Genomic DNA, 23,149 nt, shown 5'->3' on the forward strand with positions numbered 1-23,149 from the left:
ATTTTATTTAAATGCAAGTTAGTTAACATACAGTGTAATAATGATTTCAGGAGTAGAATTTAGTGACTGATTCATCACTTACATGTAACACCCAATGTTCATCCCAACAAGTGCCATATAGAAATGTTTCTGGAATTCACTGAATAATAATTTGACTTTATATTTGTGAGGTATGATGTATTTTATAACGTTCTGTGCAAGAACTTTGTAACTTAGGAATTATCTCCATTTTGCAAATGAGCCAATAGGTTCAGGCCCAGTAAGTGACTTTTCTAAAAGTCATGATAATAGATGGTTGGACCAGGACTTGAACTTGAGGCTTATTATATTCTTAGTTTAGCACTTTCTACTCTGCTTCCCTACTTCATTGTTAAATTAGTCTTACCTTCTTGGGAAGTTGGGACGACTTTAGGGCTGTTTAAACTAAGAAGTATAGTGCAAGGCTTGATTCTGTGGTGTTCATGAAGCCTTCTGGAAGTTATAAGTTAATGATAATGACAGTAATATCAGCTAAAGTTTACTGAGCACTTACCATGTATCCAGCACTACATTACATATATATTTTACATAGATCACCTTCTGTGACCTTCCTATATCTTAGAATACTCTTATTAGCCACCTTTGAGTAAATTAACAAAGTATCCCGTCAGAGGTTGTGTGGTAGCCGGTGGCAGAGCCTGCACTCAACTTAGTCCAAACCCTTTGCCTCTCCACTTGAAACTGCTTTCCAAGAAGACTTGAGGTGATTCTGTCCTACTTTGCAATATTTCAGCTATTAAAGAGGAATAAGAGGGGCTCCTGGGTGGCTCAGTCGGTTAAGTGTCTGACTTCAGCTCAGGTCATGATTTCGCGTTGGTGAGTTTGAGCCCCTGGTTGGGAACTGCACTGACATTGCAGAGCCTGCTTGGGATTCTATCTCTCCCTCGTTCTCTGTGCCTGTCCCACTCTCTCTCTCAAAATAAATAAACTTAAAAAAAAAAAAAAAAAAAAGGAATAAGAGAATTCTCTGGAACAGAATCTCCTAATACAGTATTTCTCAATGTTGAAAAATGTATAAACCTCCATTTAAAGGGGAAAAAATTCTCAGATCTCTGGGTTGACTTAAATTGACATATTGTTATACAAATCTAGGTAAAAGTCCTTGTGCATAGAGCTCTTTTTCAACTATAAAATCAAAATAAGTATAAATACCATCACAAGGCCAATAAAATTCAAATTAACAGCATGATGTGACTGACTGCTGATGTGTTACCAAAACTAAATTGCAGCTCTCATTATTAATTAGGTACTGACCTCCTCCACGTAGGTTCACTTGACTTCAGCCCATCTTTGCTATCACGTGCTGTGTATCTTCTCAATTCCCTTACCACTTTTCTCAATTTGAGATACTGCAGAATCTTTTGCGGTGTGCTATATACTCAGACGCTTCATTTCCATATTATATCTGTGCTGCTTGTTGCCAACAAGATCATAAATGCAAACCCAGGCACTGAAATCAAGTAGCAGTTATACCTTTGCTCCTATTGATTTTGTTTTTAGATTGTCATAATAAAAACACGATTTAAAAAATTGTCATAGGACCTCAGTTTGACAAACCCAGTTTGCTTGTTTGTTTTTAATTCTTTTAAGTCATCTCTATACCAACGCACAACCCGGAGATCAAGAGTCACATGCTCTACTGACTGAGCCAGCCACGTACCCCAAACGCTGTTTTAATAGGTGTGTCCAGTAGGAGATTTTTCCTGAAGAGCAAGGAATGGAGATCTGTTGTAATGACCTTCAGAAGGTTAAAATGAGGTGGTGGATGGCCATCATGTTTTTAGCTCCTGTCCATGCTAAAGTTTCTCTTTCATGGGTGTTTATAACCTTGTGGTTCTTTCTAGCCACATATAAGAGCTTCTCTCATTGAAAGCAGGATTTCCTTCCCATTGTTACAGTGTTACTGTTTTTGTTACTAGGTGACATGGGTTAATAAACTCAGAAGGCCTCATTATTAACCCATACATTCTATCTCTCTTCCCCTTCTTTTTCTTCTCTTTTCTTTTCTTTTCTTTTCTTTCCTAAAAGAAAATAAAATCTTTTGTAAGATTTTATTTTTAAGTAATCTCTACACCCAACATGGGGCTCTGATTTATAACCCTGAGATCAAGAGTTGCATGCTTCATCAGGTGCCCCCCCTTTCCCTTATTTCTGTTTAACCCAGACTTAAGCCCCGTGAAGTCCATCAGCTGCACCCCACCCTCACCCCTCCTTCTCCTCTATCCTCTTTATTTTTTTATTTCTGGTCATTTTGGGCTTATTTCATGGTCATCAGTTCTATTCACCCTCAATTCCACTGTCCTAAGTCACTACTACTTTCTGTACTACCAGCCTGGACAGGCCTAATCTAGATAAAAACAAATATATTGCCCCCAGACTGCCAGGTGGTAGAGGAAATCATATAACTGCTTTACCAGGTTACTTTTTTTTTTTTTTTTTTTTAAGAGAGAGAGAGAAAGAGAGAGTTCAAGCGGGGAGAGGGGCAGAGGGAGAGAGAGAGTCTTGAGCAGGCTGCAAGCTCAGCCTGGAGCCCAACACAGGGCTCAATCCCATGACCCTGGGATCATGATCTGAGCCAAAATCAAGACTGGGATGCTCAACTGACTAAGCCACCCAAGTGCCCCACTATCAGGTTACTTTTGGTTACAGATAACAGAAAGCTCAGATTGGCTTAAATAATTGAGGGAATGTATTGGCTTAATAACTGAAAAAGCCAGAGGTGGGACAGGCTTCAAATGAAACTTAATCCAGCTACTTAACAATGGCATCTAACTTCTTTTTATCTTTCAATTTTTCTTTCAGAGTTAGTTTCACCCTAAAGTTGTACCATCCTGAGGCCAGACCAAGATGGCTTTTGTTATGTACTGAATTGTGTCTCCCCAACTCTGCCCCAATTCATGTGTTGAAGCCCCAACCCCCAGTGTGACTGTTGGAGATAGGGCCTTTATCGAGGTAATAATAGTTAAGTGAGATCATAATGGTGGGGCCCTAATCCAATAAAACTGTGTCCTGGGGTGCTTGGGTGGCTCAGTTAAGCATCCAGTTTCAACCACAGGTCATGATCTTTCCATTCCTGAGTTTGAACCTCCTGTCTGGCTCCATGCTGACAGCTCAGAGCCTGGATGGAGCCTGTTTCAGATTCTGTATCTCCCTCTGTCTCTTCCCCTCCCCCACTTGTGTTCTGTCTCTCTCTCTCTCTCTCTCTCAAAAATAAATAAACATTTAAAAAAAATTAAAAACAAACAACTGTGTCCTTATAAGAAGAGAGACACTAGAGAGACATCTCTTTCCCCAAACATGCATGGAGGACACAGCTGTCTACAGGCCAGCAAGAGATACCTCACCAGAACCTCACCAATTCTGATACCACCTTGATACTGAACTTCTGGCTGCCAGAACTGTGAGAAAATAAATTTCTACTTTTTAAACCATCCAGTCCTTGGCATTTTGTTAAGGCAGCCTGAGCTAACTAGTAACAGCTTTCAGCAGCTACAGGGCATCATGTTTCCTCTTTCATCCATAACAGGTACGAGAAACCATCTTTGTCCTAAAATCTCTGGCAGTAGACCTAAGGTGCACTCTGTTGGACAAGTTTAGTCAAATGCTTACCTCTAAACCAATCACTATACCCATAGGTTTGGAATGTGGCTGATTGGCTTAGCATAGATTGAACAGTTCACCTCTAGTTTCAGCCAGGTCTCGTGTGGCTTTTCTACAAACTCAAAGATTTCAAATACACAAGCTATTTATTAGTGGGGAGTGAGTGCTCAGGAGGCCACCAATAAATGATCACTAATGTGAGTCACAACTTCAGATGGACCAATTAGCTGTTAACATTCCTTTACTCAAATGTTGTTAGTTTTCTTTTCCATTTTTTTCTGTTCCTCCTTTTCTCAAGTTCCCTACCTTGCAGCCTCTTCACAAAGAGAGCATCAGGGATTCGGGTGGGGGTTGCCTGGTGGCTCGGTCGGTTAAGCATCTGACTCTTTCTGCTCAGATCATGATCTCATGGTCATGAGATCAAGCCCCACATTGGGTTCTATGCTGGACATGCGCCCTGCTTAAGATTCTTGCTCTCCCTCTGCCCTTCACCCCAACTTACTCTCGCTCTCTCTCTCAAAAAAAAAAACAAAAACTTTTTTTTTAAGTTATTAAGAAGAGAGTATTGGGAAAGGACTCACTGAACAATTTTCCCTTCCACCACAAACTCACCTGTTCTCACTCATCAGAGGATGAGATTGTTCTTGACATCTTACATAGTTAACATGTTTTTGGTGTACTTAATTCCCCACCCTTCCTCCCACTTCTTGAAATTTGTTTGTCAACCATCCATCTCTTTCCAGTATTTTCATTCTGTTTTTTTTTTTCAATATTAGGTTTTCTCTCATTCTACAAAGATACTCAAGATTCTCTGCATCTTAACAAATAACTCTTCTTTGATCTAGGTGACACCTCAAGATTTAGCCAAGTTCTCTCTTTTCCTTTCCACCGCCTATCAGACTCATCTCTATTCACTACCTCCCCTACTCATATTGACCTACTTATCCCTCAACTCTGCCTTCTGCTGGCACAGCCAGGATCAAAACACTTTGATAAAGGTCATCATTGATCTCTGCTTCCAAAACCTGTTATTTTTAGTTTCTTTTAGTGTTCTTTAGTATTTGATCACAGAAGCTGATTCTTCTTCCTGTACCCGTCTCCTAAGTGTTGTATTACTATGAGTTCCATCTGTCTCATTTTTTCTCTTGGTCAATTCATCATGACTTCAGCCACCACCTGGAAACCAGTGATCTGTCTCCCAAATCTACATCTCTAGTGCCTACCAGCTACCTAAATTCATATTGCAATACCCATTTAAATATATTGTGGGATCCTTAAAATTTGTTATGTGCAAACAATCTATCTTCTCTTCTCTACCACTGTCCCACCATTGTCATAACCTTTTTTCTGAATTCTGTCGTGAATAGTCTCATCCTCTACCCAGCCACCCAAGCCAGAAGTTGTGTTTCATGTTTGGCTTCATCCTGCTTTCACATCTAGTCATTAAAAAAACAAACAAACAAACAAAAAAAAAAAACAAAAACTATTGATTCTGACTCTAAAATATGTCTTGACTTGGCCCCTTCCTTGATTTTCATGCTACTGTCTTCTCTAGCTCCCATGATCTCTGACAAATTCTTATTGTGTGGAGCCCTCATTTAATCAGTTCTGTGTAGGAGTGGTTCTCAACCATTGATGTGCACCAGGATCATATATGAAGATTTTAAAAGCTATACATGCAAAGGGGCTCCTGGGTGGCTCAGTCAGTTAAGTGTCCAACTTTGGTAGTTTGGTAGTATAAAACGATCATTATAGTCTTTATAGAATACAAATCTCGTCATGTTGCTCACCTTGTTTAAAACTCTTCAGTTGTTGTCAATGCCTTTAGAAAAACATTGAAACTGCTTAATTTGGTAGAAAGATTCCTATCTAGCTCCGGCCTAAATTTCCAGCCTTATAAACACCTCCCACCCCTACCCCCACCCCCTGTCTGCCCTTCACATCATAGACTGTAAGCATACAAAGTTAATTCTTTTAAATAAACTTTTCATTTTAGAACAGTTTTAGATTTATAGAAAAATTGTGAAAATAGCATAGCTACCATATATTCCATACCAAGTTTCTCCTATTATTAACATCTTATATTAGTATGGTATATTAGTCGCAATTAATGAACCAGTGTCAATACATTACTGTTTACAGTAAAGTACATAGTTTACTTGGATTTTCTTAGTTTTCACCTAATATCCTTTTTCTATTCCAGAATCTCAGTCAGGACACCACATTGCATTTAGTTGTCATGTCTCCTTAGGTTCCTCTTGGCCCTTACAGTTTCTGAGATTAACTTTTTTTTTTTTTTTTTTAAATGTTTACTTTGGGAGAGAAATAGAGCATGAGCAGGGGAAGGGCAGAGAGGAAAAGAGAGAATCCTAAACGGGCTCTGCCAGTGCAAAGCCCAACACAGGGCTCAATCCCACAAACCGTGAGATCATGACCTGAGCCAAAATCAAGAGTCCAATGCTTAACCAACTAAACCACACAGGCACCCTTCAGATTACCTTGTTTTTTTTGATAACCTTGATGGTTTTGAAGAGTACTATCAGGTATTTTAAAGAATGTTCCTCAAATGAGGTTTGTCTGATGTTTTTCTTACGATTAGACTGGGGTTATGGGTTTGGGGAGAGGAAGAAGAACACAGAGGCAAAGTGCCATTCTCATTACATCATGTCAAGAATACATACTATCGACACACCTAGGTGGCTCAGTCAGTTCAGTGTCTGACTCTTGATTCTGGCTCAGGTCATGATTTCGTGGTTTGTGGAACTGAGCCCCAAGTTAGGCTCTGTGCTAACAGCATGGAGCTTACTTGGGATTCTCTCTCTCCCTCTCTCTCTCTGCCCCTCCCCACTCATTCTCCCTCTTTCTCTCTCTCTCTCTCTCTCTCTCTCTCTTTCTCTTCCTCTCTCTCCCAAAATAAACATTAAAAAAAGAATACATACTATCAACATGACATCACTGTTGATGTTAACTTTGATTACCTGAGTTAGTGTTTGTCAAGTTTCTCTACTTCAGAGTTAACTTTCTCCCCCTTTCCATACTGTACTCTTTTTTTAAAAAATAGTTTTATTTATTTTTGAGAGAGAGACAGAGTGTGAGTGGGAGAGGGGGCAGAGAGAGAGGGAGACACAGGATCCAAAGCAGGCTCCGGGCTCTGAGCTGTCAGCACAGAGCCCGACACGGGGCTCGAACTTGGGAACCTCGAGATCCTGACCTGAGCTGAAGTCGGACGCTTACCCAACTGAGCCACCCAGGTGCCCCTCCATACTGTACTCTTTAGAAGGAAGTCACTCTGTGCAGCCTGCACTTAAGGAATGAGAAGTTATGGTCCACCCCTTGAGGATGGAGTATCTACATAAGTTATTTGGAATTCTTCTGCATGGGAAATTTGTCTCCTTTCCTTCATTTATTTATTTAATCAATCATTTGTATCCATATGGACATATGGATATTTATTTTATTTGGGGGTTATAACCCAAACTATTTTGTTGCTCATAGTGTTTCAGCTTTGGCCCCATTAGGAGCTCTTTCAGTTGGCTCACATGTCCCTTTAACATACCTCTTTCATTGTGGGGTTTGGGGGTTTGTTTGTTTTATTTTATTTTTGAGCACTTCCTTACTTTCTGGCACTTATTAGATGCTCCAAACTCATCTTGTATATTCCTTGCCCCAGTCCTAGCATCAGTCATTTCTCCAAGGAGCATTAGTTCCTTTTATTAGAGAATAGTAGTAGAAACCAAGATCTGGGTGCTTCATGTGCTTGTTGCTACTGGGATGTGGTTACTTCTAGGCCTTCTCAGCCAGCAGAGTAAGGAAATATATGTATATATCCTAACTTGCTAACATGTATATACATATCTACAAATATTTCTATATGTGACATCTGTATTTATATAAAGCTGTACATGAGTTCATACTGATAATTCCACTTCTAATCCATTACCACATGTATCATTCCAAGCTTCTTCCCTTTGTTTGTAACCTTCCATTCCCAGTGAGAAACCTGGTTCCCACCATCTACTATTTTTTTTCTTAATTGTTCAATTCCAGTGTGTTTTTATAGTGCTTTCAGAATTGTTAACCCTTTTTCAGCTGGATTACAGTGCTTATTATACTTCTTGCCTTTAGTTTTAAAGACTAATTCATTTTCAAAGTTACCTTATTAGCATCTTTTTCCAAATTAATTTTTATTTCCTGAATGTACCATATGCTTTCACACTTTTTTGTCTTTAATTGTGCCAGTCCCTCTGCCTGCAATGTCCTGGCTTTTATCCTTATCTCCTTGGAATATTGCCACTCATTCTTCTAGACCCAGCACAGATTTTGCCTCCACCCAGAAACTTTCCTGGCCACTACCAATAGCCTTTAATCATTCATTCTTCTCTGCTCTAATAGCACCTTGTACCCACTTTTACCACACATGCGTCAGGACTCCTTGTTTGCATCTCATTCTTCTTCACTGGATGGTAAGATCCTTAAGGTCAGAAACCAAATGGATTTGTCCTTGGATTGCCAGGACTTAACAGTAGTGGATATTGTAGCTTAGAATCCTCTTGGATGAAAAAATAACAGAAAACCTAATAGTGGCTAAAATATATAAGGACTTATTTTCTTACCTAGCAAGAAGTCCAGAGGGAAGGTGGTAACTAACATTGGTTTACCTGTTCAGGGTTGCCATCAAGAATCAGATCCTTTCCCTCCTTTGTACATAGCATTGCATCTAAGTTCAGGAAAGAGGTAGGGTGAGATTGTGCCAGCAGGATATCCTCTGCCCCCTTTTCCTCTGTAGGAAAGCAACGACATTAGCTCCTTAACAGGTTTCTGTCAGCTAGAACTTGGTGTCTTGTCTCCTCTAGCTGTAAGAGAAGCTGGAAAAGTGAGTTTTTAGGAAGACTAATCTTTTGAATAAGAACAAGATGGTGGAATAATCACAGATGCTCCAAGTAATCACAAGACCACAAGGAAATCAGGGATCTGTTTCCTATTGGATAAAAAGCCTAAGGATAGAAAACCAGTCCAAGAAGACTCTTCAATACAAGAAAAAAACATGAGTGATCCAAGTGGGAGCACAGGTAGAAAGCACAGATTCATCTTTTGTAGAATCTAACATACTCTGGCCATCCACTCTATAATCCTAGACAATTCAATATTCCTCTCTGGAGACCTTCATCTTGTCTTTTCTCATGTAGAAATTGTACCATTCATGTGAATCCTACTTTTTATTCTTTGGCCCCTTTTCCTGTTATGCCTTCTGTGGTTTTGCAGTCAGAATTCTCCCTGATAGTCCATGGTGCAGTTTGCCTTGTTTTTTTGCAAGTTATAACTAGTTGTAGTTCTTTAAAGTAGAATTTACACAGTGCTATAGCTTCTGCTTACCTAAATTCCATGTTATTTTGAAATTATAGAAATACATTCATTTGGACACCTTTATTCACTGATTCTGTATTTCAGGCTTTTTATACCTAACATCCATTTATGATATAAAGTTTTTATAATATTCCATTTTGTAACAGGGGAGCGTTATTGATACATTAGTCCAAAATGTGACTGGGTAAATCCTGTATATGTGTACAAGTACCTTCTGCCATCTGCTACACCTAGGGATAGAGACCTTTGCAATGAACAAAAAGCAGAAGTCTCGTTAACAGACGAACTACATCAATCTCATCCATGTGCATTTTTTACTAACACTTGTCGAGACTGATAGCACATAAAGTATGCATGTAACTTAGTACCCTTTCTCAGCCCACCAAATCTAATTAATGCCTCCAGAGGTTACCATAGTGCACACAAATGTGAAATGCCAGGTGAATGAGTTAAAACAGATTTCATTCTGGTCCAGCATAATGATTTTGGAAACAACTTCCAGTGTAAATAGAATGGTATATCCTTCAGATGTTTAGGATTGAGGCCCCTTTAAGATGGGCTGACATGAAATCCCTTAAAGAACTTGTGAGTCCCAGTAGACCCTCGTGAGTACATGGTGTGGCCCCCTTTAAGGGCAGTCATAGTGACCAAACACTGAGCATGAGATTTCCATTTTGAAGCTGCAAAGTGACTGATGTCATGGTGTGATCAAAGTGCTCTGCAAATACTTACTGTAATTATTGTTGTTGTTCTGTTCTTGCTAATAGCCTTATTTATACCCTGAAATTATAATCATCCATAGAAAGATTAAAACAAGATGTATAAGTTTTCTGAGCTGTTTGCCTCACAGATGGTCACCCTTGGAGTTCTTAGAAATTGCCAGGGTTAATTGAAGCTTTAGTTTTCACTGCAGTGTAGTTGATACTTAAGTGTTTCTTACCTGTCGGCTTTCACTATCCAAAAACAGTACAACAATAGCACTTTAATTTGCTCTCATTAATGCTAGCCTCTCAGGTAATGTTAGTGCAGTTTTATCTAGATGATGTTTGTTCCTCTGAATGAAACCTTTGTACCAGCTTCCCAACTGAGAAGAAAAGCTAAACAGTGACAAAGGTAAAAACACAAATGTCTCGCTAATTTATCTTTTAAGATGCTCAGAACCCAGGAAACATCAAAGGGGAGTTAACTTTTAAGTGGAGGGCAGGCATTTAGTGTATGATTAACAGCAGTTTCTTTTCCTGTGATTTCAGTTAGCTGAGACAACTGGGAATCATTCTTGGGGAGCCTAACAAATAGTTTTTGCTTAGAGCCAGCTGAATGCTCCAAGGATAACTGTTACAGATTCACACAAACAGCAGTACTATTTGCTCTAGTTCTTTGGTGCTTTTCTGGTAGTATTGAGATGTGAGACAGCAATCTTAGGATCAAGCTTAGATAGAAGGCAAGTAAGGTCCTCCTTTGCCTCTAACCCTCAGCTGTGTAAAAGTAGAAGACCAGCGAGAATAAAATGGGTATTAAAATGTTACGTTATTTAGGTGATACAAGAGCTCTTTGCCTGTATCTTGAGATTTGAGTATTGGCAAAAGTGTAATGATGCTTTCCTAAATCTGGGGACTAGTGTCTCCCACTGGAATTGCTTGCTATTTAATTAAGGCCCAAGAGAAGAAACAGAATTGCAAAAAATGAAGGAGGCCTCCTTAAATCAGTCAGAGCAAATTAGCAACCCCAGTAAAGACTGGAGAATCAATGCTGTAATCCTTCTTGCTTGCAGGTATGATGTACAAAAGTAGAAGGCAAATGGGTGATTTATATGTATGTGAATAACAAAGATGTAAAAACAACATGCAATGAAAGGTAGAGCGTGGACTCTCCAGTTAGACTGCTTGAGTTCAAATTAAAGCCTCATCACTTATGGGTTGGGTGACCATTAAGCATGTTAGTTTTATGTCATCCTGTATGGGTTTTTCCTTTGTAATGTGGGTATAAAAATAATGCCCTGTGATAGGGAAATAGAGGTTAAATAAGATAATACATGTAAAGTGCTTGGAATAGGGTCTCACACATGGCAAATACTTAACTTTTTTATTAGTTGAGATTTACATGAAAGATAAATTGGGATCAGTGCTTTTACTTCCTCAAATATTTTTTTCAGTTTTCAAAATTTAGTATGGAGTGTTTCCTTCAACTGAAGTTATTCTTTTTACTTAAAAAGTACTTAAAACTATTATTCTATAAAAATTAAATTTTCAGTTATTTAAGAAACACTTTTTCATGTTTGTAATATGAAATATCCTTGTACATCTTACATATTCTGGTAGAATATGGTATAGTTTGTTGGTATGGTAAAACAGATGGGTGAGTCATTGTGAAAAGGGCTCCATTTTAGTAGAGAGCAAAGCCTTTTGCCAAAATCGGAGGTAGGGCAGAGATCTTCCTTCTATACCAAGGCTTCTTCTTTTGCTATGCACAAGTGATTAGCCCAGCAGAGTGGTATTAAAACCATCTTCTCCTTGGCTTGTCATACTGTATGTGGAACCTGAGGCATTTTGTACATTTGTGCTATTCCTTGCATTCTAAAATAGGTCCACACTTAGCTGTATCTAAGCTGGCAGAAAGTCTGTCAGCATTTCATGGCATACCTCTGTGTACTTACAACTAAAAAGTATAATGTTGTAGATAATAAAATTCTGATATTTACTCTGATAAATTCTGATATCACTCTGATATTTATCTGAGCTTCAGTTCCTTTTTGGATCTGTTCCTTAGTGATTTCTTTAGCCAATTAACTACTCATGACTGAGTCGTGGCATTGAAATCTCAGAGGGCCATGGCCCTGAAGTCATGCTCATTCTGTTTCACTTTGACCTTGACAAGACTCGATAGGAAGAACCACTATGGGATGGTGAGCTGCAAGTAGGAACCTATAGGCAAAGTAAGTAAAAGAAAGTAAAGTAAAAAGTAAATAAAATACCGTATGATTTTATGGACTAGAATTTGATATGGCAGAATTGGTTTGAGCTAAGTTAAATGAAGGGTGAAGACCACAAAACTCTTTCAGGTGCTTCCAACAATAAACAAAAACTTTCTAAACACCAAACAAGGGTTTGTGAAGATTTTTGTTATCTTCATTTTTCTCTTCTCTGAACTAAAGGAACTCAGACTACATATCAGCCTTAGCAATTAAAGCACACTAAAACACGTCTAAAAAACTCTTACTTAGGCTTCTCCCTTTTAGATACCCTCAAGTTTTATTTCTGACAAACACTTGATAACTTGAAACTACAATGAGAAGCGCTAAGTCTATGAGAAAAGCTGCATTGTAACAATGTAGCCAATATTCAAACAATTCAAATATACACTTGTTCTACTTATCAGAGTTATGCTGGCCTCATAAAACAAAATGGTAAGTGTTCTCTCCTCTATTTTCTGAAAGACTCGGCGTAAGATTTTGTTATTTCTTCCTGAAGTGTTTGATATTCACTAGTGAAGCCGTTGGAGCTTGCAGTTTTCTTTGTAGGCAGGTTTTTTGTTTTTTATCATGGTAAAATATATATAAAATTTAACATACATTTTAATCTTTTTTTTTAGTTTATTCGTTTTGACAGCGTGCACGCGGACATGTGTGCAAGTGGGGTGGGGCAGAGAGAGTCCCAAGTGGGGCTCAATCCCACAAACTGTGAGATCATGACCTGAGCTGAAATCAAGAGTTGGATGTTCACTGATATGAGCTGCCCAGGTGCTCCCCATTTTAATCTTTTTCAAGTATACAGTTCAGTGACATCAAGTATATTCACGTTGTTGTGCAGATATCACAACTATCCATCTCTAGAGCTTTTTCCCCAACTGAAGCTATATACCCATTAAACACTTAACTTCCCATTCTCTCATCCTGGTAGCCCACCACCATTCTACTTTCTGCCTCGATGAATTTTTAACTATTTTAGGAACTTCATGTAAGAGGAACGATACTACATTTGTCCTTTTATGATTGGCTTATTTTACGTAGCATAATTTCTTCAAGGCTCATCCATGTTGCAGCATGCATTGAAATTCCCTTCTTTTTAAACTGAATAATATTCCATTTTACGTATATGTTATTTTGTTTATCCATTCATCTTTTGGTAGACACTCAGGTTTTTTTCCACCTTTTGTCTATTATGAGTAATGTTGCTATAAACATGATGTACAAATATCTCTTCAAGTCCTTCCTTGCACTTACTTTGGATATACATCCAGAGGTAGAATTGCTGGATTGCACAGTAATACCATGTTTGATATTTTGAGGAATTGCCATACTGTTTTCCACAGCATCTGCACCCTTTTATATTCCCACCACCAATGCACAAAGGTTCTGGTTTCTCCACATCCTTTTTTTTTAAATAATAGCCATCCTAATGGGTATGATGTTTATTTTGCTTTTAATTACAAATTAAATTTATTTAATAAATTTAGGGCTATTTGAATTTTTTTTCTTGTGCTGTTTTGGTAAGTTATTGCTAAATTGTGGTTTTGATGGCATTTATCTCATATAATAAATGGAATATAATTTTTTGTAATACTTCATTATTAGCTTTTCAATGCCTATAGGGTCTGTGGTGATGCCTCCTATTTTATTCCTGTTATTGGAAATTTGTGGGGTTTTTTTCATTTTTTTTCACATTAGATGAGTAATGTGCTGAGGTCATAACAAGGTTTGAGGGAAGCACATGTCACACCACACAACAGCATGAACACCCAATCCTTACACTTAAGAACTACAAAAGGATCCAGAAATTTGCATTGTTTGAGACACAAGTGTTGGAGATTAGTCTTGCCAGAAGCTTATCAGTCTTATTAATCTTTTCAAAGAATCAGCTTTGACTTTGATTTTCCCTGTTTTGTCCATTTTCTGTTTCATTGATTTCTGCCCTTATTTTTTTTAATATTTATTTGTGTGTTTGTTTCAAGTATTTATTTTTGAGAGAGAGGAGAGAGCACAAGCAGGGGAGGGGCAGAGAGAGAGGGAGACAGAATCGGAGGCAGACTCCAGGCTCTGAGCTGTCAATGCAGAGCCAACGCCACTGGGTCTCAAACCCACAAGCCCTGAGATCATGACCTGAGCCGAAGTCAGACACTTAGCTGACTGAGCCATCCAGGCGCCCCAATGTTTTATTTATTTTTGAGAGAGAGAGAGGTATAATGCAAGCAAAGGAAGGGCAGAGAGAGAAGGAGACACAGAATCCAAAGCAGGCTCCCAGCTCCCAGCTGTCAGCAGAGCTGCTATGTAGGGCTCGAACTCAGGAACTGTGAGATCATGACCTGAGCTGATGTCAGACATTCAACCACCAAGGTGCCCCCATTTCTGCTTTTAGTTTCTGTTGTTTCATTCTTTCCACTTACTTTGCATCCCATTTACTATTTTTCTAGCTTCTTAAGATTGAAACTGGATCATTGATTTGAGATCTTTCTTTCTTTCTAATAGAAGCATTTAAAACTATCAATCTTCCTCTAAACATAGGTACATCCTATAAGTTTTGATATTTTAACATTTCATTGTTATTTAGTTCAACATATTTTCTAATTTACCTTAAGATTTACTAACTCATGTAAATCTTTGACCTATATGTTGTTTAGATGTGTGTTGCTTAATTTCTAAGTATTTGGGAAAATTTCTAGATATCTTACCCTTTAAAGTTTGGATTAAAAAAGCAAGAACCAGCAATATGCACTTTAAATGTAAGCACACAAATGCATTTAGAATGTGTATATATATATATATATATATATATACGCATATACACATATATATATGTAAGTATATGCGTGTATATATATATATATACACATATGCGTATACATATACACATATGCGTATATGTAAGTATATATATGTGTATATGCATATATATATATATTTATATATATATATATAAACATATGAAATACTGCATAAGACAGCTGGTAGGATTATATTAATCTTAGACAAAGTAGACTTCAAGAAAATAACTATTACCAAAACTCAGGAGGAATATTTATTAATGAATCAATTCATCAGAAATATTAACATTAAACATTGTTAATGGCCAGAAAGCATACTCTGTATGATTTTAATACTTTGGGATTTACTGAGACTTATTTTGTAGAATGGCATATGTGGTCTGCCTTGGAAGATATTTGCCAATGCACATTCACAAAAATGTGCATTCACAAAAATTCTCAACAAGATAGTAGCAAACCAGATCCAACAATACATTAAAAGAATTATTCACCATGATCAAGTGGGTTTTATTCCTGGGATGCAGGGCTGGTTCAATATCCGCAAATCAATCAGTGTGATACATAAAAGAAAGGATAAAAACCACATGATCCTCTTAATAGATGTTGAAAGGCATTTGACAAAATACAGCATCCTTTCTTCTTAAAAACCTTCTTTTTGAGGGATAGAGTAGGGATTTGAGTAGGGATAGAAGGATCATACCTCAAGATCATAAGAGCCAAATATGAAAGGCCCACCACTAATATAATGGGGAAAAACTGAGAGCTTTCCTCCTAACGACAGGAACATGACAAGGATGTCCACTCTCACCACTGTTTTCAACATGATGTTAGAAGTCCTAGCCTCATCAGTCAGACGACGCAAAGAAATTAGAGGCATCCAAATCAGCAAGGAGGAAGTCAAATGTTCACTGTTCACAGATAACATGTACTAGATGTAGAAAACCCAAAAGACTCCGCCAAAAAAACCCTGCTAGAATTGATACATGAATTCAGCAAATTCACAAGATATAAAATCAATGTTCAAAAGTTGGTTGCATTTCTATATACCAATAATGAAGCAGCAGAAGAGAAATCAAGGAATCTATCCCATTAACAATTTCACCAAAAACCATAAAATACCTAGGAATAAACCTAACCAAAGAGGTGAAAAATCTATATACTGTAAACAATAGAAAGCTTATGAAAGAGATTGAAGACACAAAAAAAATGGAAAAACATTCCACATTCATGGATTGGAAGAACAAATATTGTTACAATGTCGGTACTACCCAAAGCAATCTACATATTCACTGCAATCTTGATGAAAATAACACCAGCATTCTTCACAGAGCTAGAACAAACAATCCTAAAATTTGTATGGAACCAGAAAAGCCAAAGAAATAGCCAAAGTAATGTTGAAAAAGAAACCCAAAGCTGGAGGCATCACAATTCCAGACTTCAAACTATATTACAAAGCTGTAATTATCAAGACAATATGGTACTGGCACAAAAACAGACAAATAGATCATTGGAATAGAATAGAGAACCCAGAAATGGACCCACAAATCTATGGCCAGCTAATCTTTGACAAAGCAGGAAAGAATATCCAGTGGAAAAAAGACAGTCTCTTCAGCAAGTGGTGCTGGGAAAAGGACAGTGGCATGCAGACGAATGAACCTGGACCACTTTCTTACACCATACACAAAAATAAACTCAAAATGGATGAAAGACCTAAATGTAAAACAGGAAACCATCAAAATCCTAGAGAAAACAGACAACAACCTCTTTGACTTTGGCTGCAGCAACTTCTTACTTGACATGCCTCTGGAGGCAAGGGAAACAAAAGCAAAAATGAACCATTGGGACCTCATCAAGATAAAAGGTTTCTGCACAGCAAAGGAAAAAAAAATCAAAACTAAAAGGCAATCAATGGAATGGGAGAAGATATTTGCAAATGACATATCAGATAAAGGGTTACTATCCAAAATCTATAAAGAACTTATCAAAATCAACACCCCAAAAAAACAAATAATCCAGTGGAGAAATGGGCAAAAGACATGAATAGACACTTTTCCAAAGAAGACATCCAGATGGCTAATAGACACATGAAAGGATGCTCAACATCAACATCACTCATCATCAGGGAAATCACCAATCAAAACCACAATGAGATACCACCTCACACCAGTCAGAATGGCTAAAATTAACAACTCAGGCAACATCAGATGTTGGCAAGGATGTGGAGAAAGGGGAACCCTTTTGCACTGATGGTGGGAATGCAAACTGGTGCAGCCACTCTGGAAAACAGTGTGGGGTTCCTCAAAAAATTAAAAATAGAACTACTCTGCAACCCAGGATTTGCACTACTAGGTATTTATCTGAAGGATACAGGAGTGCTGTTTCAAAGGGGCACATGCACCCCAATGTTAATAGCACTATTGACAATAGCCAAAGTGTGGAAAGATCCCAAATTTCCATCTAGTGATGAATGGATAAAGAAGATGAGGTATATATTTATGATGGAATATTACTTGGTGATCAAAAATAATGAAATCTTGCCATTTGCAACAACATGGAAAGAACTAGTGTATTACATTAAGTGAAATAAGTCAATCAGAGAAAGACAAATACATGATTTCACTCATATGTAAAATTTAAGAAACAAAACAGATGGGGCGCCTGGGTGGCTCAGCCGGTTAAGCGTCCGACTTCAGCTCAGGTCATGATCTCACGGTCTGTGAGTTTGAGCCCTGCATCAGGCTCTGTGCTGACAGCTCAGAGCCGGGAGCCTGCTTCAAATTCTGTGTCTCCCTCTCTCTGCCCTTCCCCTGCTCATGCCTCTGTCTCTCTCTCTTTCTCTCAGAAGTAAATAAACATTGGGAAAAAAAATAGATGAACATAGGGGAAGGGAAGCAAAAATAATATAAAAACAGGGAGGGAGACAAACCATAAAAGGCTCTTAAATATAGAGAACAAACTGAGGGTTGCTTGAGGGGTATTGGGAAGGGGTGAGGGGCATTAAGGAGGACACTTGTTGGGATGAGCACTGGGTGTTATATGTAAGCGATGAATCACTAAATTCTATTCTGAAATTATTATTACACTATCTGTTAACTAACTTGGATTTGAATTAAAAATCATTATAATAATAAAAATAATAATCAGTCTTTAAAAAATCCAAATAAAATAAAACAGAATCCTTACCCTCAAAACATCAAAATCTAGATGGTCAAATCATGCAAATACACACAAAAAGTTAACAAGTTAATGCCTCCTGAGTGGTGTAGCCTGGTAGATCCCCCAACAGTCAGAGGAAGATGTCTCTGTGTATTGGGCTGGCCCAGGACGACGCTGTAGAGAAGGTGGGACAGGGTTATAAGGGATCCATTAAGACGCAAGAGTAGATAGGGCAAAGGACAAAGAGGAAGAGGAAGAGCACTCCATGCAGGAGGAAATCATTAGCCGCAAGGGGGGAAACACTAATAAAAAAGAAAGGAAGAAAAAAAAAAAGAACAAATGTGCATTCAGCTGTTATTAGGTATAGTGTTCTTTATATGTGTCATTTAGGTGTTAATTCTTCCATATACTTATTCTTGATAGTTTGTTTCTGAATGTTCTTTTTATTACTGGGAGAGGGGTATCGAAATCTTGAAGAATTACTGTGAATTTGTTAATTTATCCTTTTAAAAAGTTTTGTTCATTTTTGCTTCATGTATTTTGAAGCTCTGTTATTATGTACATGCACATTTAGGATTGTATGTATTGATAAATTGGCTCACCATTATTAAATGTCCCTTTTTATATCTGTAATACTCTTTTTTGTGTGTTAGTCTACTTTGTTATTAAATAACAAAAATTCAACTAATAAATTATAAAGATCAAGTTGGCTTTATTAACCAATTCACAAATCAGGCAGCATCCCATCTAGCAGGTAGAAAGATCTGAAGGACTACAGAAAGGAAAAGGTTTTTGAAGGTAAAGAGGGAGCAGAAAAAAGGAAATTATTAGCAAAGAATCCATTGTTTTAGGCAAGGTTGCCCTCCTAAGGAGAAGTGAAAGGGTGTCTCAATAAAGTCCCTAGTGCTGACAAGGAAAGTCTCATGCTGACTGATTAAAGGTTACATTTCTGGGGGTTTAAAATTACAGTTAGGTTAGGTATTAAGTCTTATTTTACTGACTTGGGGCCTTACCCTAAGTGATGCCATTTGGGTCTGTGGTTTTATTTTTAACACTATTAATATAGCTCTGCCAGTTTTCTCATGCAACATTTGCTTAGTATCTCTTTTTATTTTAATTTAGTTGTATTTTTATATTGAAAGTGCTTTTCTTATAGACAATATGTGGTTGAGTCTTGCTTTTTCATACAAATTGACAATCCATGTCTTTTAATGGGAATCCATTTACATTTAATGTAACTGTTGATATAGTTGGGTTTAAATATGCCATCCTAGGGGTGCCTGGGTGTCTTAGTCGGTTAAGCATAACACTCTTGATTTCAGTTCAGGTCATGATCCCGGGGTCATGGGATCAAGCCCTGCATCAGGCTCTGCATTGAGCATGGAGCCTGCTTAAGATTCTCTGTCGCCCTCTGCCTGTGTCCCCCATTTGCATGCTCTCTCTCTAAAACAAAAAAATAAATAAAAATAAATTTAAAAAGATAAATATGCCATCCTAGTATTTGTTTTCTAATTGTCTCTTTTGTTTTTAGTTTCTCTGTGCTTCCTTTCCTGCCTCTTTTGGGTGAATGGAATATTTTTAGCTATACTTCTTTGTCTTATTTCAAATAAAAATACTACTTGGGGCACCTGGGTAGTTCAGTCAGTTAAGCATCCCACTCTTGATTTCCTCTCAGGTTATGATCTCACAGTTTATAAGTTCGAGCCCCTGTCAGGCTCCACACTGACAGCGCGGAGCCTGCTTGCATTTCTCTCATTTCTCTCTTACACTCTCTCTCTGCCCCTCCCCTGCTCGCATTCAAAATAAATAAATAAACACTAAAAAAAATACTGCTTATTCATGCAGTTTCATGTATTTTGAAGCTCTGTTATGTACCCGCATGTACAGCTTTCTGTACCGGAATTCTGTCTGGGGTTGACCTTGCCCATCTTTTCTTTTCCCATCACAAAATGAAACCAAGACCTAGTAGACATTAAGCTAACATGATAGTTATAACATAAGACACACACTTTTAAATCACTGTAATCAATGTAACTGGATAGCTGTCTGTATACTGCCACATTCTTCTGTCATGTCCTTCTTCCATGCTGTATGCTGCTTAGGAGCCAGCCTGGAAGATATGAAGTTGTTTCCTTCTTATGAAATTTATGTCAGACAAGGATCATTTTTGTATTATCAGTCAAACAGTTAATTCATGAGCAGCTTGGTGCTGCCCTTAGAAGCTTGCAATTTGGTTAAGGCATTTATATAATTTTATTATGTATTTTTCTATGTTGTATTATGTAAGTGTATCATATTTATATAATAAGAAAGATAAATAGCAATACAAGGCTGTGTGTAACTGTTACAGATAATAAATAAATGAGGTAAAGATGTTTATGTAGTTAATTAGAAAAACAAGCTGCCTAAACAGCTGCCTATAGAGATTCTTGATCATTTATAGTGAGAGAAACTCATATCTTTTTTCCCCTGTCTTCCTCTTTTATATAGATAGATATAGATAAGTATCACATGATTTTTTGAAGATTGAAATTTCATTTTGATTTGGCTTTCCTGGGTGGAAAACGTTTACATCATTTTACACTTTTGAGCATGAATTGCCTCTCTTTCTAGGTGTAATCAGTTTCTACTCTTCAGCATACAGATTTTATGAATAATATTCAGTGCAGAAAGAGAGCTCTAAAAATAATTGTGCAGGTAGGGTTTTGTTAGTCTTACATGGAACACAGGCAGGAGAAAAGAACAAAGGCACATCAGAGGAAAGGTAGAGCATTTAATTTCATTTGCCTCCACCAAAGAGCTTGCATTTAGCAGAGAAGGAAAAACAAACAAGAAACAGGAGATCTGCAGTAGCTATTGAATGTTTCATTTCTCATCACTGTTAGTCACATTTGAATGGAACCATTACAGTCTTTTTGGTGTATAACTAAGCCTTTCTTTTTCCTCCAAAAAGAAGATCTTGAATTTTATGTTTAAAAGCACAATGAGATGTTTTTGACATTCTGCAGTTCATTTTGAAAATCACAGTCAAAATCCATTGCCTTTCAGTAAGGTGGTAAAGGATGTATATAATACATGTCATTTTTACACGTAATAGTACCTTAGATAGTCTCTAATGTGTATTATGTATACACAGCTTTTAGCATCTCTTTCTATCTGGCAGCTTACAGCATTAGGCTGAATGTTTTGGTGAACAACTGAGTCGGGGTGAAATGCTGAGCAGTAGAACAATGGATTTTTATTATAAAAAGTAAGCTCTTCACAGCTTCTTTCTGATACTTTTCTGTAAAGATTGTAAGCCAACATATTTGCCAGTACATAATTAAGATGGCTAATGTTAAAATTATTCTTCCAGAAATGGAGATGGAATTGACTAACCAACTGATGATTCTCCTCTTGAGCTATGATTTATGTTTTGTACAGGGAAATCTGTTTTGCAAATGTATTACTGACTATTCTTACAAATAAATGTATACAGGGTTGTTATAATTAAGAATTGCTGGGCTCATCTACTACTACAGTATTTACTTATTATTTGACTAAATTTCATATTATTCAGCTCAGCCCAGGGAAGGAGATTTAGTAGGTTTGCTTTCTTATTCTGATACTACTATACTTTGGTTTTCGGTCTAGTGGTTGTGAAATATTCCCTACAAATATGTTTGCTTAGAATCCCCAAAACAAAATAATAAAATCACTTAAAAAAAAACCTTTTAATACACAAAATTCATATTCTGGGCTGATATGCTTTGGCTGTGTGCTAAAAATTAAATAAACAAATACCAAACAAAGCAAAGTTGGTCAAGGCTATGACTTATGAAGAATACCAGCCAATGATACAACCCTAAATATTCTTTTTCCTTCTCTTGGCCTGAAAATACTTCAGGAGAGAAGCTATCATACCTATCTTTCATTTAAAAATGATCAGTTTTCATGTCTTAGATTCCAAACCTTTTAGAATAGTTTTTGGCTCTTAGATAAAACAATGCACTGTGTAATCCATATTGACTCATTAATCATTTGTAACTTTACAGGTACTGATTAGGATGAATGTGATTTGGAGAAATTCTGTTTCCTGTCTAAGGATAAGAAAGGTGCCACATAGATACCAAAGTGGTAATCACCCAGCGGCCCCTCTGGGATCAAGGATTTTAACTGACCCAGCCAAAGTTTTTGAACACAACATGTGGTGAGTTATGTTTCAAGGTCTAATATATATGCCTGTTAAACATTAACAGTGGTATTATTTTCATTTAGTGCCAAGAAAGGATTTTTAAACTTGATCCGTGTTGTTAAGGTCCAAAGGCAGGGTAACTCATCCTAACTTAAGTGTTGCCAATTCTGAATTTCTTCACAAATGGAATTGGAAAAATGACTTCCCAAGTGCTTTCCTCAGCTTTGGTGTTCTTGCAGACCCTTCCTGCTCACCTCTGGTCCTTAGTACTTGTCAGTCAGCAAACTGTATATTCACCACCTGCTGCTTACTGAGCAGGGAGAACACACTGGTATGACCCTAGTCTGTGCTTTTAGGAAATCCAGCCTCTGTTTGGAAAGATAGATATTTCTAGGAAAAAAATAGATGCAATACATAGCAGCAGATTGTAAGGGCCCAGTGTGTTCTTATAAGACATATACACTGTATGTCTTCTAAGAACAACTCAGTAGTGCAAAACCACTTCTCCTTTGACGCTGGAAGATTCTTCCCCCCCATTTCAGCTTTATTGATGTATCACTGATATATAAAGGAAGCTTTCTTTAAGTGGAGAAATTGAGATCAGGATTATTTATTCTGTCTCCAGTACCTAGAACAGTCCCCGACACATAAATATTTGTGAAGTAATGACTTAGATAGTTAAAGCTGGAATAAGGGCATTCTAGGTGTGTAAAAAGTCATAAAACACAGAGATTGAAAAGTATAAGACATATTCAGGAGACTGTTAACAGGATAGTTTTCCTAAAATAAGGACTCTTAGAAGATTTATAAATGATAAGGTTGGAATGATATAGAGCAGGTATGGGGGTGGGAGCAGGATTGGGTGAGTTCTGGAATTCACAGCTGAAGTGGAAGGCATTCAAGAGCCACTAAAGAGAAGTGGCAGCATACATAGGCTATTAACTATTGTATATTTATTTGGTTAACAGTATACTAACTAGATAGATCAGCAGGTAGAACTAGAAGCAGGAAAGGACCAATGAAAGAGAGATCTCAAAGGAAGAATAAATAGAACTTGAT

The 23,149-nt window shown here is 37.4% G+C and overlaps 1 protein-coding gene and 1 non-coding gene across 5 annotated transcripts in view; one reads left to right on the forward strand and one right to left on the reverse strand.

The window, feature by feature from the left end:
* The window catches only part of METTL8 (methyltransferase 8, methylcytidine), a 98,944-nt gene that overhangs the window by 19,722 nt on the left and 56,073 nt on the right, over window positions 1–23,149 (forward strand). For all 4 annotated transcript variants that reach the window (XR_007454364.1, XR_007454365.1, XM_049615544.1 and 1 more), the window contains exon 2: window positions 21,951–22,105. Coding sequence is in view for 2 of the 4 variants with exons in the window: in XM_049615544.1 (XP_049471501.1) it covers window positions 21,963–22,105 (143 nt within the window). In the remaining 2 variants the exon portion in view is untranslated. The remainder of the gene's footprint in view (window positions 1–21,950; window positions 22,106–23,149) is intronic.
* Window positions 13,661–13,769, reverse strand: LOC125912025 (small nucleolar RNA U13). The gene has a single exon (XR_007454592.1). It is a non-coding gene; the product is annotated as a small nucleolar RNA U13 (small nucleolar RNA).

The sequence above is a fragment of the Panthera uncia genome, assembly GCF_023721935.1.
Source record: "Panthera uncia isolate 11264 chromosome C1 unlocalized genomic scaffold, Puncia_PCG_1.0 HiC_scaffold_3, whole genome shotgun sequence".
Taxonomy (NCBI): domain Eukaryota; kingdom Metazoa; phylum Chordata; class Mammalia; order Carnivora; family Felidae; genus Panthera; species Panthera uncia.